At 37.0% G+C, this 21,641-nt stretch overlaps 1 protein-coding gene across 1 annotated transcript in view; it reads right to left on the bottom strand.

Annotated features, from left to right (window-relative positions):
• The window catches only part of LOC134286106 (uncharacterized protein K02A2.6-like), a 52,763-nt gene extending 37,687 nt beyond the window's left edge, over nt 1–15,076 (bottom strand). The window contains exon 1 of the mRNA XM_062847676.1: nt 14,981–15,076. Within this exon, the coding sequence (XP_062703660.1) occupies nt 14,981–15,076 (96 nt within the window). The remainder of the gene's footprint in view (nt 1–14,980) is intronic.
• Nucleotides 15,077–21,641: the final 6,565 nt, after the last annotated feature.

Raw genomic sequence — 21,641 nt, 5'->3', positions numbered from 1 at the left:
AGGCTGAAAACTAGCAGTGTCCCCAATAAGGGCCCGCGGAACCTGTCACGAGAATTCTGACGGGTCAATTTATTCAAATCTGGTTATCGTAGTTGTGTTTCACTGTTTGCAGCAAAAAATCGTTGAAAATCGATAGTTTAAACACACTTATACACGAAATAATCACTTTTTAGCCACTTCGGCAACCTCCTGACCCCAGCACAATCCGGAATATCTCCTGAGTGGTTCCGGATATTGCATTGCCACTCGAGTACAATAAACTAGCATCAATTTACGATCGATTAAGGGCGACTCAAAAAAATCGCATGAAAATTAATGAAATGCTAGCATATTGAAGAGTTGTCTGGGGTCGGGTACGTGAAGGTTAAACTCGGTAAGTATACAGTGTAAATATAATTTGATCGTTTAGATTTTCAAAAACTATCATTTTGATTTTCAAAGTTACGAGTTTCGTGAGCTATTGAAACAAATGAACTCAACCAACATTGAATGCATTCATAGTTGATAAGCAGAAGTAAATTTCTTAGAAAGTTTGGATTTTGAAAAACTTTTTCAGTAAAAAAACCTATTACTGTTATTAAAAATTGCATCAATATTTAATTGGTTTTGTTTTGAAAAAGTCTCAAGTATTTATCTAAATGTTCATCTATAGTGTCTTCAAACCTTCTCATCAGCATTTATGCCATCACCATAGTGATCTCGAAACTGTATCCCTTTTCCAGACCAATAGCAAGGAAGTGCAGAACGTTAAAAATATGCAACTAAATTAAGCAAATTGAAATGCATAAAATAGTAATTGAATTGAATGGCGGTTCTAGCGCGTTGCAGAATGCTAACAAAGTGCTGACAACAACGACGACGCTTTGGACGTGGAAAACATGCGGCAAAATGCGCTTTATTTTTCCATGGCGGTGGTGGAGGCGATGAAGACAAAATGGCACAAAAAAAATATATAGCGCAGATGGAAAACGAAACCATCCCCTGCAGCATGCCATGCACCACCATGGTAATGAAATGATCATCACCTTCACATCGTGCAGATTGCTAACAGTATCAACAAGAAACAGAAGTTTCCAATGTGCTCTGCAGAACAAGGAAATCGCCGCCATGCTGTTAAGCACGAAATGGCAGGCAAGTTTAAATTGAAATTGCAAAACCGAATGGACTTTCGGGGTTGTTTGAAAAATAATATTGTAATTCTGAGTGTTGGATTGAAAACTGGTGGAACAGACCGATGTTATTCAGGTAAAGGTAACCTGTGCCCAGCTTTTAGTGTACAACAAAGTACAGGAAAGCTAGGATATGAGCACCCTTCTTTAGCATATGCCTTCATGTTCATCCTATTTAAAAAATAGACTAATTATACACCAATTGTTTTCGTTCTTTTAGTTATCATGCCTGCTCACTCATAACCAAAAATTTAAAAAAAAAAACAAAACAACAAATATAATAATAAATATAAAGTTAAAAATAAAACCGATAAAAATAGGAGCACTAGAGGGGTTCCTTCCCCATAATATCTCAACTCAATCTCTAAACTCCGACTAACGAACTAGTATATCAGCGTAGCTCTTGATGTTGATGTTTATCATCTTTACTGAAGACAAAATCTTTCTATGTGGTCTGATTTTCTAGATACAGTAAGTAAATTTTAAATTCCTAAACTTATTAGCGCCAAATAGCGGAAGAACCTGGAAACAGTTAGTAGATCCATGGATAGCTATGGTGACCTTACCAACTTCGCTGAAGAGTGATGTTCTTTCACATCTAGAACTTATATCCATTTTGACTTTATTAGCACATGAGCAGTCCATCTTTCTGAAGGGCAATCTTCTGAGCAAATAAACTTGTAACGACGCTTCCCAGCAAGAAAGTAACAAACTCCCATTCAGCGTAATCATCGGCAAACCTTGACCGGACTTTATATGAGCGAATCAGTGCGGTGGAGTATTTCCAATTACCTCCTATCATCCTAATGACTCATAAAGGCGCTGAAATCAAATTAAAATCATAACAATAAACATAAAGGACGTGGTAGTCAAGATTGAAAAGACCCATTTATTACAACACTTTTCCTAGCTTATAGCTCTCTAGGTTGAGCTCGCCGTCGCTGGTTGGTGGAAATGCGAGGCGCATCACTGTCGTTAGCAGTCGCAGTAAATGGCCATATCGTCATCAACTCCATCCACAATCCACGGCTTGATTGCGGGGTGCCACAATGTGACAAAAAAAGGAATTGGCCGCTCTGCTATCTCTTCCACCGTCCCTTCCTGTGCTACATCGAGCCTGCCCTCTAGGAGAGTGCAGATTGTCCCCACCACGTCTAGTACAGGTATAACAAGTAAGAGAAAGTAATCTCATTTATTATCAGTTATCATAACTGTTCTACCTTCGCTGGCAATAAAAGGATATTCCAGTCACGTATAACACGGTGTGTCTGGTAGAAGAAATTTATTACAAAAAAATAAGCATAGCTAATTTTTACGTTACGTGAAAGTTGACGCTTCTAGCTTTCATTCAAGCCCAACATCGAAATATTCCATCGGGGGAACTTTTTCATACAAAAATTGGGTATGTTTGTTAAGTAGAAATAGGGATTAATTTGGAACCGTTTATTTTGTATGGGAAAAAACAGTATTTTGAAAAAGTTGTTCGAGATCCCTCGGTGGATTTTTTTGAGGGACCGTGCAAATGAAAGCTGAAAGCCTCTATTTTTGAATAGCGAAAAATTTGACGATGCCTATTTTTTTGTTATAAACCTTTCCCATACACACGCCGTGATAATCTATATTCTTTCCGACTTTATTCCAGTTACTCATATTTATAACGAGTTTTGAACGGTGGCCCTTGGGGATGCTCAAATTACCAATTTATTCGAATGTCTGTTTAAGTGACGTGTTAAATGACTTAAAAATGTGGTGCGGCAGATAAAAAATTATCACCAAACTATTTGAATCAATTTATTCTGAACATTCCCATGGGCTCATTGGCACTTATGAGTGTTGTTCCGCTAGAGCGAGCGTCATTTCTTATGCGGTTACCGGTCGAAGCAATCGTGCGGGAAAGCGATTTGAAGAACAATCAGACACATTGTCACTAAGATTGTTTGAGTGGCAAGCAATCGTCGACATGGCGATGCTGTGTCGTGGCGGATTCTAAGAAGTTATCACCTGTAGAAACCACATTTGGGTGAAGTAAGCTTTGAAGCTTGATCGCCGATTTTACGCTTTCATTGTTAATCTTGTGCGGATAATCAAATATGACGTTTATTTAATAGAACATCATTTCTTTTTTTTTAATTTGTTATCATAATAATGTCATAATATTGTAAATAAAGCTAAGTCGATAGTCTCCCAGGTTATAATCATCTTGGTGTACACTTCACCAAGCTATTCATGGAATACCAGATCTACTTCGGTGTTGATATACACTCACTCCTGATCAAAAGTTTGGGGTCACCCCCTCAAAACATGTCATTTTTTAGGATCATATTTCCACCAATTTGCGTCCAATTTCAAATCCCTAGATCTCATTCAAAATATAATAAGTCTAAGCAACTTTGAACATTATTTAAATGAAACTTGTACAAATATGTTTGTATGTAAACTTAAGCTTAAGTTGCCAAATCTTCTAAAAAATGAATATAAATTTTGGTGAAATTGGGTCGACCAAATTTCAAGATGAGAGCGATAATATAACCTGTTTTCTTTTAGATTTCACCTGCTTTTTATCGAACTTAGCTCAAAAAATCTAAAAAAAAACTTTATTAAGTAAATAAACTCGTGATGTCATCAACCAAAAGTTTGAGGTAATCCCTCAAAATGATGTATTGACAAAAAGTTTGGGGTCACTATCGTAAAACATGGCAAAGTGATTTGTTGATATCTTTGTCATCTTTCATTAAATTTTAATTCTTCTTAGCTTATTTGAAACATAATGAATGGTACTAACTGCATAGACATTGAACCACAAATATTTGTTAAAATTTAAATACTAAAACTTAACGTAAAACTGTCTTTTTTTAATGGTTTAGCTTTTCATAACCTTTTTTATGTATAAAAGCCGATGAATAGCTTAAATTAAACACATCAAACGTAAATTTAGTTAATTATCTTTGAAATGAGCCAAAAAGAATAAAATTGAAATATAGATGGCGAAGATATCAACAATTAACATTTCCACGTTTTACGATAGTGACCCCTAACTTTGGGCATCCAATAGGAAGCAATCAGTGAAGTACTAGATTGAAAGTAGTGAGCTGGATTTTTGTATGGTGAGATGATCAGTTCTCCGTTTCTGCAATAAAATGGTGCAAACAGCTTGGGTTATATGATTTCTTGCCTAATTTGATGCTGTTTGAGCCAAAGTTTGGGTAACTGCGTTGTTGTATTATTTATTTCTTGCAACTTCAACAACACAGTTACCCAAACTTTTGCTCAAACAGCATGAAATTAGGCAAGGAATCATATAACCCACGCTGTTTGCACCATTTCATTGCAAAAACGGAGAACTGATCATCTCACCATACAAAAATCCAGCTCACTACTTTCAATCTAGTACTTCACTGATTGCTTCCTATTAGGCCGGAACAAATCTCATTTTCTTCGTTTGCCACTTTGGTCATTGACTCGTCAAGGGGGGGGATGATAAATAATAAATGTATCTGCTGAAAAATTTGTGTCAGTCTTAATTTACTTTTCCAATTTTCCCTTCCATATGTAATTTATTTTTCAAATATCATAATATCTCAGCTCATGTTTATTGTTCCGTAATAAATTTTTCAATTGTTGTAGAGCTGAGGTAGTAGCGTCCATTACCAGGAGTCTCAGGAATGAGGCTTTTGGTATGGGGGAAGTGGTGGGTAAAAAAAGCATTATAATCTGCTTTCACGCTTTTCTAGTTATTTATGGCGGAATTCCTTCAACAATTTTTCCCGAGTTTTTTCATGGATTTCTTCAATGATTCCTTCCGGGAAAAATCTCAATGATTCTTTCAGGGATTACTGCTCAGCCTCCAGCCCGCATTTATGCTATCAGTCCTCCTTCAGAGATTCCTACTGGGACTAATTTACGGTTTGCTCTTGGTATTCTTTCGAAGATTTCTTCCAAGTTGTGTTCCGAGAATTCAATGGAAATTCTTTTAGGTTCAAGTACCAGGATTTCTGCTTGTGTTCTTGGGAAGATTCTTCCCGGATTTTTTTTAAGAATTCCTCTTGAGAGTTCTCCCAGATTTCTCCACAGCTTCCTCGCGGGATTTCTTCTGTGATTCCTTCAGGGATTCCTACTGAACTTCCAGCCGGATTCCTTTCAGAATTCTTCTGGATATTTCTCCCAGAACTGCTGTAGAGAATTATCCGGCGATTCCTTCGGGGATTTCTGCCAGGATTGATTTAGAAAATATTACGTAACGAAAAAAAACTGAATCTCTGAACAAGGGAGTGTTCATAAATGACATAGCTTTTGATGGGGGGGAAGGTGTGGTTGGTTGTGACGAAGTGTGATGCTAGGGGAGTAGGGGTTTATGATATGCTACGTATTTCGTAATTAATCAAATTTTTTACTTGCATTATTCAGTAAATCGAAATAAAACACTGCATTTTCCATTCACATTAATGTAAATAAATAATGAAAATAAATGCCGACTTCTTATAAAAGACATGCAGCTATCGGACGCATCAACTCGAACTGAAAAAATGGTTTTAAACCTACGGTAGAAAGAATTTTAATGGGATTCCCATAGTATGACTCGGGAAAATTCGGTGGAAGTGTAATTTCTTGGCGTGAGTAGAAGAATTACATTAGAATTCTAGGAAAAATCTGATGCAAACCAGATCAATATTTGTCGAATTTTTTGGTGGATTCCGGCGAGTTTCCGTCTACGATAATGAGTAGAGGTATCACAAATACATAGAGCTGTACAACACGTTGAAAAAATCTCGCTTTTTGTACTCAGCATTAGCGTGGTGCTGACGCAGGTAGTCAACCGCGCGAGTTACGGAAGGTTAAGAGGGAATGCTAAGATACTCTGAAAGGCTTTATGATAGTCCTATGCAGTTGAGGGCTGACATCTGGTGAAATTTAGGTTTTTCCAGAAACTCCTCACGGGAATCCTTCAGGAACTCCTTCCTAGATTTTTGCAGTAACTCTGGATTCTTTCTGGAATTCTTTCAGATGTTTTCAATGGAAATCTTCAAAGACTTGTATTCCTCAAGATTTTTTTATAAAATTCCTTATGGCATTATTCCAAGAGTTTGTAATATAATTTCTACAGGGCTTCCTTGAAGAATTCCTCCAACAATTTGCTCAATTACTGAAGGGGACGTTTTTTTAAGGAATTTCTTATGGATAACATTTCCACAGGAATTGCTTCTGGGAATCCCAGGAAAAAAACTACTGAAAACATTCCAAAAAGAGCTAGAAGAATCTCAGAATCTCCTGGAGGAATCTTGAAAGGAAATCATAGAGAAATCTTAAAAGAAATCCCGTGAAGAGTTCCTGGGGCTATTCTAGATGAAACTTTTGGAGAATCTTGAAAAAATCTCAGAAGAGCTATTTCTAGAGTCTTAGAAGGAACTCCTGGTTCAATTTCTGAAGAAAACACGGAAGAAATTTTTAATCGAATCTAAAAAAACTGCCTGAAGGAATCAAGAAAATAACTTTTGGAGAATCCCGAAAGATATCCACTGTCCAGCCTAGTATTCAGTTAACACTAATCTAAGAAAAAAATCCTGAAGGAATTTCTGATGGAACTATGGGAGGGGATGGATTGCTCGCGGTATTCTAAGAGATCCTGGTGGGAGTGAATGGTGGGATGCCGGAAAAAGCTCCTGGAGGACTCCTAAGAAAAAAAAAACAGGATAAATCCCAGAAGGAACTCTTCAAGGAATACCAGAAGAATCCAGGAAGAAATCCAGGAGGGGTTTTGAATGAATGCCGGAAGAAATTCCAAAAGAAAAAAATCTCGGAATGAATATCTGAGTGAACTCCGGAAGGAATTTCTGAAGGAAACCCAGAAGGAACTCCTGGAGAAATCCAGGAAGAAACTTCTTTAGGGAACCTAGAAAGAAATTCTGATGGAATCCTAAAAGATTTGCGGGTTGAAATCCATGGAGGGATTGTCCAAAGAAACTCCTGGGGAAAAAGAGGAAAAGAAAACCTTGAAAGAAAATATGAATCAACTAATAGACAAACGTTAGAAAAAAAAACTCCTAGAGATATCTTAGAAGTAACTTTTAGAGAAATCTTAGAAGCAACTTCGGAAGGATTTCTTGTAGAGATTTCTGAAGGAATACAAAAAGGAGGAATTCTCAATTGAAATTCTAAAGAGAATCATTGGAAAAATCCTAGAAGGAAGTACTGGAGGAATTCAAAAAGGAATTCTTGAAAATAGTAATCGCTAAACGAACCCCTTGTGGAATCTCAGAATGAACTGCTGGAAGAGTTTCAGATCAAACTCCTGCAGGAGCCTTCAAATTTTATGGTGAATATTATTCAAATGAAACCAATTTCGTATCCTTAACGTTGAACAAGTCGTCATTGAAATCATCGTCATCATCAAATTTTTGAAAGCAGTTTTTTCGTTTAAAACAAAAGTCTTTGCTGTGAAAATATATTCACTGTACTCCACATGAGGAACAGAATGCAGTGAATATATTTTCATGATCGATGTTTTGATTTACAGCGAGAAAACTGCTTTTTATTTTCCGAAAAATGATGACGGATGCTTGAGCCTTAACAAACCTGAGAGCAAACTAATATCTGAAGGGAAGCGGTGGAAAGAAACGGCAAACCTAGGGAAGTGGAACCATCTCGGCTTCTACTTTGGGCACTTTTCAGCTATTACTCAGTTAATTTTGAACCAATGGACTACCCGCTTGACGCGCAGCCACAGTTGATCAGCAGGAGTAAATCCATTTTATTTTGTATGGCGAAAAACATCTAAACTTGAATTACTTGAAATAGAAAGCTCTTCCTACAAAAATATTTGGTAGGCATAATAGTGGTTGCCATTGTGCACAACCACTACCAAATATTTTTTTTCGAATAATGTATTCCCCTTCGAGAAATGTGCCTTTAGATGCTATTCGCCATACAATATTTTTGGGATTTACTTTTAGCGGTTTTTCGCGCATAGAAGCTAGCGCCACATTGGTCGATACGGAGAGTAGGAAAACAGCCGATGCAGGTAATTAATTGACTTGATTTACAAAATTAGGTCAATTGCTTTGAAATTGTCTGATTTATCAGCCCCTGCCCAAGAGGCTCGGTACCCTATGTTTTCCAGCTATTGTTGGATTTTCATAACATTCGTTAAACATATCAGTTGGTCAACAGAAAATGGTTTAAACCAAATGTGCCAAGTGCATATAACAAATTTTACTTAGGACTGTGTCCGATACGTCTGCTTAGCGGGGCAACTGGCAGTGCTCTGTACTGATGAGTCGAAGACGAAATGTTTCGGACACATTTGGTTAAACCATTTTCCGTTGACCACAATGCTGTGGTAGGCCAGAAAGCCGTCTCAAGTTTCGTTCTCGTTTGATCTCATCAGACCGACATAGTGCATTTTGGAAGCACACCCATCTTCCGCACAGTCGTTTACTTGAGCTAAGAGAGTACTATGTAAGTGTACTAGTGTAAGAGTGTACTATGCTCTGCTAGACATTACGTCTGCTTAGCGGTGCAAGTGGGACTGCTCTGTACTGATGAGTCGAAGACGGAACGTATCGGACACAGTCCTAAGTTATATCAGTTGGGGTATTGAAATCAGAACTAAGCTACGTCATTTATAGGAGGGGGTATCCGAGTTGGAGACAAAATGCTACGAGGGGGGAGGGGGTATTAAAAATCGCTCTAAAAAGCTACGTCATTTATGGACGCTCCCAAATTTCAAAAGATGGAGAAAGAGTATCAAAACAAAGCGTAAAAAAGTACCTAATGAGAGTGGGAGAGTATAAGAAAAATAGAGAAAAATACTTTTAGATACACCTACAGTGTATCAAAAACTTGTCCGTACAGCATTTTTTTCGTCAAAATAATTTTTCATTCAAATGTTCATAACTTTTTCAACCGTCAATTAAAAACGTTGAAATTTTAACCAATCATATACCATATATTGCAGCTCCATTGGTAAAATTTTAAGCGAGATTGAATAAGTTTTCTGAAAGTTATAGAATTTTCAGTAAAGCTTGAAGGTTTATTAAATATACTTATATACAATACTCTACATCTCAAAGAATATTGGATGATATATTTTCAAACTTTTTTGAGGGAACACTAACACATGAACATTTAATACGCAATCTTGTTAGTGTCAATTTGCTCACTACGAAAATTATGAATAATCGGTTTATGTTGTTGACGATGTTTATAAATTTATCATATTTCACACTTATAATCTGCCAAACGTTTTCCACTAAAAAGTGTATTAATTGAACGAAAGTAGGTCCTGTATAAAAATATTACATTAAAGGGTGAGTCGTTAATTATTGTGCCACCCTACCTACAACTGCTTCGCAAATTGTCTACAGTTAACGAAATGAAACCAAATTTTTACAGTAGTTTAGTATATGTATGTCTTTCAACTTTTTGGTATAGGTTCAAATTTAGAATGCGTTTTAGTGAATTTCACGACATTTTCAATTAACGCCCTCCATGTGGACATGTTCAGGCTCCACTTGAAATAAATATTTAAAGCTCTCTGGTTTGTTTATGCGCATCGTGCTTGGTTTTCACCCAGCTCCAAGCTTATGTTTCACTGACAACCGTTCCTGAAACCTATTGACGAACATTAAGATGATCCGATGATGTATAATCATTAATTGTTCCAAGACACGATACCATGATTTTTGATTTTAGCATGTGATTGTACAACATCTTTTTTAGAACTGTTAACAAAATTTATTCTATATCGACCGGAATCTCACTGATAACTGCTCAATTCATTATATGTAAACAATAGACTATAAGGAGAAACTGTGCAAAATTTGGTTGATTTTGGTGAAGTAGGAAAAAAGTTACATTAGTTTGAAAATGGCACAACAATTATCGACTCACCCTTTAAAAAAGATTTAAGAAGTTGTAAACACTTGGCACTTTTATTTATAAAAATATGATAAATTTCCAAATAATACTCTGTACATATACAGATTTTTCATATTTTTTGTAGCGTACATAAAATCTCAAATAAAGCATATGAAAGCCTTATATATAAGCTGTACACAGCAAAAAATGGAAAAGTTTCATAAAGTACTTATTGGGATATAATATTTTAGAAAATAGTTCAAAAATCTTTCAAGTTCTACTAAAAGTTCTATAACTTTCAGAAAACTTATTCGATCTCGGTCAAAATCTTACCAATGGTATGTGATTGGTCAAAGATTCAGCGTATTGACGTATAAAAAAGTTATGATCATTTGAATGAAAAAATAGTTTGACGAAAAAATTGCTGTACGGACAATTATTTGATACACTGTAGACATCCCTAGCATCCCATGATGTCATCTAACAGGTCATTTTCTTATTCTTCTTGAGTAGTTATTTTATCCTTAACTTATTATGGATACATTATTTCTATGCGAATCAAAATACAACGAGAGTAAAAAATTGTGCTAAAATGCAACTTGAAAATATTATCAGATTTTGAGAATCCACATTGATTTTTTTCAACCACTCCAATTTTTGTGTGGTTTATTTTATTCAAATTTTGCTGTTGATGTTTTTTTTATGAAGATTTAAATTGAGACACTGTCCCGTAACGTGGGTAGATCACCTTAGAACGGTGCGTTACGGTGTAAGATACCACGTTGCATCAAATTTTAATCTTGCTTTTTATTTTACTGCTTAAAGTGGTAGCATACCAGATTAAAATTTGATATATTTTTGTAATGTTTATGTTTTGATTTATGTTTTGTTTTTAACTGCTAATAGACCTTTTGTTTTAGGGGGATTCAGGTAATTTTATTCTAATATAATACCATATTTTAAAAATAGTAACTGTAACGGACGTATCACTTATACCTTATTCAGTATTTATTACATAATCCTTTATTCTCTTTTCAGTGAATCTTACCACCATCTCTGGCGCACTAATCAATATATTTTTTTAGCAAATCATCGTATACATCACCATATTAATACATGCGAACATGTTTAAATATCTATATCGTTATCTGGAAGCGTTTGGTACGGGAGGTCCACGCTTTCATCTTTCCCCTCGATTTCAAGGTGTGGAATGTTTTCAAATATTGACTATGTTGAAACCGTTCTATCCCTTGACATCTTCTCTGCGGTACATGCTGCGCAGTTGGCCTGGCCGTTAGACAAGAAAAATGATAGACTTGAAAAGTCTTCATTTTCCAGGATGCATTCAAGTAATGGCTGCGTTAGTGTGAGATTAGATTAGATTAGATTAGAAGATTTAAATTGTGACACCTTGGGCGTTAAAGGGTTAAGGCGAAACTGGATCCATTTCCTCACTTGTTGGTTTTTGATTTTTTATAAAATAACGAAGCAATATTTTCAAAATCGGTTTTCGTGCACATGTAGAGTATGGATCAAGGTATGTCCTGATTTTTTTTTCAGATGGAAAATGTTTTTCGTTTTCGCAGAAACCATTTTTAAACAAAATTTCACAAAAAAATGGTTTCTGCAAAAACGAAAAACATTTTCCATCTCAAAAAAAATAATCAGGAGATACCTTGATCCATACTCTACATGTGCACGCAAACCGATTTTGAAAATATTGCTTCGTTATTTTATAAAAAATCAAAAACCAAAAAAATGAGGAAATGCTTCCAGTTTCGCCTTAAGGGGCTGTCCATAAACCACGTGGTCATATTTTTGGGACTTCTCAACCAACCCCCCCCCCCCCCCCCGTGTGGTCATTAGTCCATACAAATTTTTTTTTCGTCCATACAAAATGGTCATTGGCCGAACCTCCCCCCCCCCCCTTCCCTCATGACCACGTGGTTTATGGACAGCCCCTAAGAGAAAAAAACACAGCCACGCCAATAAAATTGGGTTAGGAAACCTTGATGATAATGAACCGATTTTCTTTTAGGAAACCTTGCTTTTCCGATTTATTCATCATGATTCGTAAGCTTTCTCTCTGTCGACCAGTCCTTCAAATGCGTGATCCAGCAGCACCTTTAAAACAAACAAAAACACTCTTTGAAACAGTAATAAGAAGTTTACCACAGAAAAACATCGATCTATGTATTATTCATAGAACCACTTCACCAAAAGCAATCTAATTGACGACTAAATGCAATGTCATATCTTGGGCAAACGAAAGAAAAATCGCTATCTGATTTGATCTCAATAAAAATCGCATTAAAAATGAAAAATTACACGTCAAAACATAAACCCTCCTCAACTGCCCCCTCATCACGCACCATAAGCTGATCCGTTCAAAAAAGGCACCCCCAAGCATCATCGTCGTCGTTTCGGGGCAAACCTGCAACGGTGGGAAATGATTATAATTTTATCATGAGATATGCAACTTTTCTCGTTTCCGTTTTGATTTTCCTCCATTTTTACATTTTTTTCTCCTTTTTGTAAACTCATCGTTGCTCGTTGCCGGATGGAAGTCTTTCGTCAGCATCGACGACGACGACGACGCACAGTGGGACGAAATCAAAAAAAGTGGGACATGGGTATTTACTCAGAAACTATTGGATTTAGCGTTATGTGGTCTTCTACAATGTTTCTCCATTTTACAAGTACTTTAATTTGATGTAATAAAATTTCACTTAAGGGTGGTATACACTTGGATAAAAAAATTAACTTTTTTATTTTACGTCAAAATTGAAAAATGTCTAAGAAAACATTGTAGATAATGTATTTAGAAGAAACTTTGTCGAAGACCGAAAAATTCTATCTCGCAGCTTAATAAAGTTATAGGGCAAAAATGGTGTATATGTCCCTTAAAATCGATTTTTCGAAATATCTTTTTAGAATGAAGTTTCCCAGTTTTCCAATGTTCAGCAAAGTTGTAGATACTGCAAAAATACACATTTTTTCTGAAGACAGCAAATGGCTATCTTTTCGTTTAAAAGACTTAGGAATGTTTTTCTTACTTTTTTATACCAACTTTAGGGGGATAGATCATACAGAATAGCGGCTATTAGCAGCTAATTTCCACGTTATGTTTTGCATGAACTTACACCCTTTCGACACATATGCAAAACATAACGGGATCGAGCGGGATTCACTACACTTTTTCAATTTATGTATCTTGAGATTTTAACACATATACCCCACTTAACAAACAGTATGTTTGAAAAATGATTTCAAAACATTTTTTTTTGATTTTGTATTTGATTAGTAAAGTTGTAGATGTATAGAAATACACTACCCGGCATAAGTATAGACCTACAAAAAATATTGCAGCAATATTGCATCACATTGACTGACCTCAATATCTCCAAATCCTGAGGACTTACAAAGATGCTGTCTTCAGCAAAGTTATTAAGCCCAAATAAGCAACAACTTTTCTGGAGGCGGTATTTTTGTACGTGTTCTGGTTTTAAATATATCGAGGTTAGTCAGTGAGTGTCAGAGTGTAATTTTTGAAAGTGATTTCAAACCAATCTAATATTCAAAGGTCAGAGCTGTTTACTGTTTAGTTTAAGGTTGATTTGAAGGAGAAAAGTGATACATACATACATACACTTATTTGTTCTACATCACATTTAAGACAAGACATAATCAACAATAGTACGTCACAATACTCGGTTTGTGGCTGCCGCTCTCATCCTCGGTCGCGCCCAATGCTCGCTAGGTCACGCTCCACCTGGCCCGCCCATCGTGCTCTCTGTGATCTACACCTTCTTGTGCCAACCGCGGTAGTAGAAAAAATATTATCTCCAAATAACTGTTTTTTTAATTTGTCTTTATTCCTATTAGTTCTCAGGAATTGATGTTTTTTACATAATCGAGCTCTGTAATCTGGTCTATTTGGTAAAACCGTGTATTTTTGAGCATCTACAACTTTGCAGATCAAAGGCAAAATAAAAAAAAAATAAAATGAAAAAATCTTTTAAACATACTGTTTGTTAAGTGGGGTATTTGTGTTAAAATCTTACGATACATAAATTGAAAAAGTGTAGTGAATCCCGCTCGATCCCGTTGTGATTTGTATATGTATCGAAAGGGTGTAAGTTCATGCAAAACATAACGTGGAAATTAGCTGCTAATAGCCGCTATTCTGTATGATCTATCCCCCTAAAGTTGGTATAAAAAAGTAAGAAAAACATTCCTAAGTCTTTTAAACGAAAAGATAGCCATTTGCTGTCTTCAGAAAAAATGTGTATTTTTGCAGTATCTACAACTTTGCTGAACATTGGAAAACTGGGAAACTTCATTCTAAAAAGATATTTCGAAAAATCGATTTTAAGGGACATATACACCATTTTTGCCCTATAACTTTATTAAGCTGCGAGATAGAATTTTTCGGTCTTCGACAAAGTTTCTTCTAAATACATTATCTACAATGTTTTCTTAGACATTTTTCAATTTTGACGTAAAATAAAAAAGTTAATTTTTTTATCTAAGTGTATACCACTCTTAAGTGAAATTTTATTACATCAAAATAAAGTACTTGTAAAATGAAGAAACATTGTAGAAGACCACATAACGCTAATTCCAATAGTTTCTGAGTAAATACCCATGTCCCACTTTTTTTGATTTCGTCCCACTGTGCGACGGTGCGAAACTACCACGGCTGTGAGAATATAGAGCGTGGCAAAAAAAACTTGACTTTGACTTTTCCTGCCTCTCAGTCCACACCCAACGAAACCTCGCCTCACCCGCAAAAGTGATTCTTTCCATCCAGACAGCCATCTCCGCTCATGGTGTTCTTTTATAATCCACTCTCCGATAAAACTTACCTTACATAATTTTCTCATCAGTCTTCGTCGCCTTGGACGCGCGTCGATTCAATATATACATTTTCTTTTTCTTTTTTTTTGTATACTCACCGACAGCGACTGTCTCTGGGCTTCTTCATCTGGCATTCCGAAGGGCTGGATGGCTGGGCTGCTGCAATTCAGGTACAGACCCGAGTGGAGCTGCATCTAACGACATTTGCGAAGAACTACCTTCAATAAGTGGCGTGCTGGGGGCTCTTGTCATGGGATGACTTCAAAATTCAGCTTGAAATCGAATGTTTAATCCATATCATGAATGATTAGATTCCAATCTCTTTATCTATCTTTTGGAACCAAAATTGTTCTTAACTTTTATATTTAGTAGATTTTACGAGTTCAAAAAGTTTTAACAATATACAGAATTGATAGAATAGTAAATATATTTTTTTTTATGCGTTTAACACATCAGTTTGATGCTTCAAACTGTTCTTGAGTTCTATTATGGTTAGTTCTACAATTGTAATAGAAAGTATGGTTGATTATAATTAAAGAATATTACACAATGCAACAGAAACGCCTGCCGTCACAAATGCATGCCTGAAGATATGAATTCCACGATAGTTTGGCTGACACCCCCCCTATACCATAAGGCTACAGCACGGTGAATCGTTACCAACCAAATGTTTATATTTTATTAAAAATTAATTTATATCAGCTTCAAATCCTGCTTGTGCACACCAATGCTACCCACCCATTGCAGCGTACCTACCTACCTTTTCAATCTAATTTCATAATCCAATGCATAGCTGATAAGGCCTTTTACGCCGTGGTGGAGAAGATGTTCGATACCGGCAAGGATGGATGACGCCGCCGCCCGCCGCGCTCGTATCCTGTAGCTGGATGACGTGTGAAAAGCTACTCATAAGAACGTTGAAGTAAGAGAAAAAATGCTTCCCTTGCCCTGTAGCATTGCGGTGATGATGGCGACGCCGCTGCCTCTATCGCCCTTGGAAGGTGGTTTTCTTGAAAAGCTGTTAAGTCGATCAAGAAGTTAAATCGATTTAATTTTACGGAACCGTTTTTCATCATCTTTGTTTACGTTTCTGCTTTACGCAGGAAGGCAACCTGATTTGCGTTACTTCGCTTGGCTGAGAGAACCGATGCAGAAATTTGATTAAACGCATTCTGGGTTTGTTCGTCTAATTGGGTTGGAATCGAGTAACTTCATTTGTAATGAATTCCTCTTGATGACAATAGCAGTGCTGTTCTGTAAATAATTGATTAAGGGTCCCATTACACATGACAAATATTTGGTAAGACAAGCCCAACAAACGACTAACACAACGTCAATCATGGCAACTTTTAATAAATGTCAGACTACAATGACAAATATATTTTTTCATCTAAGGGACTCTTAACAATCCTAATGCTGTTGAAAAAAAAACCCTAATTAATCAACCTAGCGGTGATGGCGCCTCTCTCGTGCCTTCGAAAACCCATTTCAACAAAACTTAAGTGACATACGTTTTATAAAAAATCCATTTCATAGCACCATAAATCATATCGTTTATCTTTTTTTTAGTTTTTATTTCTGGGTATTTTCACCTAGGCTAATTCTACAATTTATCGTTTTATGCTTGAGCTTGAGGCTCCTTAAGAAAATGTCGCTATAATAAAATTTGAGCAACCACTTTGGATTTAAGTCCGCAAACTTGAAAATTCTGGACGCCATTTTTGGACTTCGGACTTCTTCCCCATTCCAGATATACCCATTTTGCATGGTTTTAGAGTCTAAAACTTCATTAAACAGCCGTAATCCTGAATTTTGAAGCCGCCATCTTGGATTTTAGGTGGCCATCTTTGATATTCTGGTCACCATTTACAGACTCCGGACCTCTTCCTTATCTGAAATATACCCATGTTGCACGGTTTTAGAGCCTAAAATTCCATTGTACAGCCGCCATCTTGAATTTTGAGCTGCCACCTGAGATTTTTGAAGGCCATCTTTGATATTCTGGTTGCCATTTTTTAACTCCGAACATTTTTCCCATTCAAAATATACCCATATTGCATGATTTAAGGGGGGACGGATCACAACGTCCGAGGCCATACAGTCCCGGACATTAAGTCGCTTTTTTTTTTGCGAAATAGCGTCCAAAAGCTTGGATGCGTCATTATATCCTATGTGCCTTCTTTCCTTGGACTTCGTGGCGTATCTGCAAGTTCGGACGTTATGCCCCGAAAAAATGCGCCATAAAGTCCTGGGACTTTATGGCCTCGGACGTTGTGATACTGCGCCGATTTAAGGGTCTAAAATTCCTTAAAACAGCCGACATCTTGAATTTGAAGGTGCCATATTAGATTTGAGACCGCCATCTTGAATATTCTAATCGCCATTTTTTATTTCCAGAAATCATACCAAATATAACCATATTACATGGCTTTAGAGCCTAACACTCCGTTAGGGGGGCATCTTCTGCATACCAAATATACCCATATTACATGGTTTTAGGGGCCTAAAACTCCCTTAAACAGCCGCCATCTTGAACTTCAAGCCGCCATCTTGGAATTTAGATCGTCATCTTTGATATTCTGGTCGTTATTTTTGAACTCCGGACGTCTTCCCCATACAAAATATACCCATATTGCATGGTTTAAGGGCCTGAAACTTCGAAAAATAGTCACCATTTTGTATTTGGAGTCGCCATCTTGGATTTCATGCTGCCATCTTGGATATTCTGATTGCCATTTTTGGACTCCAGACTTCTTCCCATACAAAATATATTCATATTGCATGATTTTAGGGCTCAAAACTCCATAAACAGCCGCCATCTTGAATTTGTAGCCGCCATCTTGGATTTCAGATCGCCGTCTTGATTTTTGGGCGGACGTTGTGTAATTTCCGGTCTCCAGTGTTGATTTCCGCATAGAATTCGTCAACCATGCTAAAGGTTACACAAATCACCACAGTTTGATGTGTCTCGTGATGAGACTTTCAAAAAATATTCAAGTAGCTGTAACTTTTCGAAAAGAGCATTGAATATTCTCAAATATTTACTGTGAGTTCATCATCTAGTTATGTATCAGTGGTCCAATTTTGGAAAATATTGGGCTTTTGTATATGAAGTTAGAAAGATTCTAGAAAAAGGTATAATTATCCGATAGCCAACTTTATATCTCCGGATTCAACCAACCGAATGCAATAAAATTTTGAACATTTATGACTAATATAATGAGCTATTAAAAACTTTTGACTAAACTTAAAAATATGTACATGAAAGAAAATTAAAACAATTAGATTAGTTTTCTAATATAACACCAATTTATCCGAAACTTCATCACCGTTTCAAAATTATGGATAGTAATTATAGTTCATTTAAATTCCCTCTAATTGACTTGAATATATTTATGTTTCGAAGAAAGCAACCAAATTGCCGGCATTGTATTGAAAAAGTAATGGGATGCATATGAAAAATAGATAAATTTACTAAAAAAAACCCTAATTAATCCACCTAGCGGTGATGGTGCCTTTCTCGTGCTTTAAAATATCCTTTCAACAAAACTCGAGCGACATGTTGATGACATTGACATAAATACAAAATGAAAACTGCTTGCTAAATCTACTCAATATGGATACATTTTATATTAGCATAACATCCAGTATTCAGAAAATACAAGACAACGATCCAAAACTTAAACCAAACAAGTGTCCTGAAGCCGCAAAATTTTGAAACGTCATTTTAGATTTTCCGGTCATCATTTTATGACTCCGGATATCTACCCCAACTAAACTAACCGCCATCTTGAACATTGAGACACCATCTTGGATGTCCTGGTACATATTCATTTTTGGACCTGCATTCTTCCCCATTCAAACTATTGTCATATTGCAGACCTTGTGAAACAGCGCACAGCTTGGGTTTTCTGATTACAAATTTTGAATTCTGGACATATTTTCATTCAAAATAAAAATTCTATAAAATAGGCACTAACTTGAATACTGGGCCATTATCTTGGACTTTGGGCCGCTATCTTGGATACTCTGGAGGACACCGAACTTATTTCCCATACCAAATACACTTATTTTACATAGTTTTAGAGCTCAAAATTCCTTAAAACAGCCACCATCTTCTGTTGACGCGATCAAATTCTTATTTTTCCATTCATCGTTGACCCATCCTGCTATAAATTTACACCTTAGGAACCTGAAATGGTACGATTTGATGAGATCGCTTTAGTTTTGTCTATGTTTTGTTCTCATATATGAGAACTTAGACCTATTCGTCACTGTTGTTCATACCTAATGTTTATCAGGTCATTAAACAAAGCCACGATTTAATTTTTCACATGAACGTTGGTTCTGCTACACAACAGCTAGTCTCTAATGTGATCTAAGGATATTTTCTTGTTAACCGTTCATTAGATTATGAAAAAATCTGCGATCTGATGTGTCGTATGTATGGGTTTGGTTCATTTTTATATTTGGTAATTTCCGGTGGGATAGCCGGATCTGATTCCATGAGTCATGGACCATGACACTACCGGTTGTCCCAATTATGGTCTGAGAATATTTTATTGCTATTTATTCACCTTTACCTAATCACCGCGATTTGATATATCGCATGAATGGGTTTGCTTCACTTTTACTTCTAACCACTTTCGAAGCCACAGCTGAACCCGCAACCCTACCGGGAATCTAATGTGGTCTGACCCTATTTTTCCATCAGGTTGTCGATAAGTCGTGATCAGTCTTGTTAGAGATCACAGTCATTTGAACCTTTTCGTCGATATTCGGCCTCCTTTGTCTCCGACATTCGCAACACAAGCAATCAAACTACTGTTCGAAACAAAAATGTCAAACGAATGCACTTCACCACGATAGCGGCTTCGGGAGACGGTTCGGCTTTTGTTATTCTTGTCTTCTTCCATAATAAGAGCTATGTTGCCCATCTGTGTGTCGTATTCAATGCAACATGCAATAATAAACTAATATTATCATTCATAATCGGAATTGGCTGAAAATCTATGCGTAAAGCTAGAATTAGACACATGTCATCGTGTCAGATGACATTGATTTGACCCTTTCTTATGTTTATTGATCTTCGTTCTACTGCTCGTGTTGTGTGTAGGTAAGAGGTAACGATAGCGCACGAATGTAACAAAGCCGACTGACACCCGACTGCGGCAACGAAATGAAGGTAGTAAAAAGCGTCGAATGTTTACAAGACTGGTCGTGATTTGATGTACCGCATCCACGGGTTTGATTAAATTTTACATTTTACTATCCGGATCTGATTCCGGGTAACTACCGGCTGAACCAAATATGGTCTAACATTATTGTCTTGTTAACTGCTCATCGGTTAACCAAAAACGCTGCAAATTGAAGGTGTCACATGCAGGGTTTGACAATTTCGACGGGACTCTCGGAACCAATTCCGGAACACTACCAGTTGTCTTTAGTGTGACGTAAGGCTATTTTCTAGCTAACTTTTCATCAGTGTAGAGTTCATCAATAAAAGCCAATTATATACACTCCACCCTATCAGTAAATTAGCGGGGGCTCTTAGAGCGACTGTTGTCGAGTGAGCAGCGATTGCAAAAGAGAGAGGGAGAACGAGAGCAGAAAAGCTAGGGAGAGATGAATCGGGAGCTGCTTCGGCAGAAGTTGGTGTACCGTTGTAGCGTGCGGAAGCAATAAAGTTTCGAAGTGATCAAGAAGCGAGTTTTTATTAGTGTCCCGAAAAGTGTGCGGAAATTTCCCTCCAGGCGAGATCCTACAATTTGGCGCAGCCGAACGGAATAATCGAGGTGAGTTAATTATTGGGAAAACATTTTATTGCTGTTTGGATGGGAACCGACGACGGCCAGTGAACAAAATGGACACTAACAGGAGATTGGAGAGGGCTGCGATTCATAATTGTGTTTTTTGCTTTCCGGATTGTGATTGAGGACTAGATTGAGGGTGGTGATTTTTTTTGCTTCGGCGGGAGTAAATAATGTTGTTGAAAACAGGATTAAAAGTGAAAATAAGAGTGGATTTCGGCATAAAATGGTAGTGAGAACTTGTGAAAGCAATCAAAATGGTGGTCGTTGAGGTTAAGGCAGTGCGCAAGTGGCAAAGGAGTTGAACGATGCTAGTGAAAAAGAAGCGAGTCCGGCTGAAGACCGCAGCGCTCACACACACACAGAAAAAGATGCGAGTCCTATTAAATTCGAAGTGCACACAATAAAAAGAAGCGAGACCGGCTGAAGACCGAAGCGCTCACACATGGAAGGATGAAAAAAGAAAAGAAGCGAGTCCGGCTGAAGACCGCAGCGCTCACACACACACAGAAAAAGATGCGAGTCCGATTCAACTCGAAAAGCACACAATGAAAAGAAGCGAGACCGGCTGAAGACCGCAGCGCTCACACCTCACACAGCCAAAGCAGTGATCGCTGAAGATGCGCGATGTGCGCGATATTGAGACCGAAGCTTTTCGCATACACACATTGAAAGATTCAAGTATGTGCTGCCTGATTGATGATCACTGATGGTGCGCGTGCAAGATTTGCGTCCAGCTGAAGGCAAAATCATACAGTGAAGCTGAGTACACATAAAAGTGCACGCACGGGAAGATTTTGTGGTATGGAATTGGGTTTAAATAGTGGAAAAATATTGCTATTTTCTATAGCCTCGGAAGAGCTCATTTTTCTGAGTATAATGTGATTTTTTTTGCGTTCCTGTGTTTCATTGGTTTATTGCATAAAATAGTTTAAATTTTCCGTGGATA

This window comes from Aedes albopictus, chromosome 2 (genome assembly GCF_035046485.1).
Source record: "Aedes albopictus strain Foshan chromosome 2, AalbF5, whole genome shotgun sequence".
In the NCBI taxonomy this organism is placed as follows: Eukaryota; Metazoa; Arthropoda; class Insecta; order Diptera; family Culicidae; genus Aedes; species Aedes albopictus.
The sequence above is the reverse complement of the archived record's forward strand: the minus strand, read 5'-3'. Positions and strand labels throughout refer to the sequence as shown.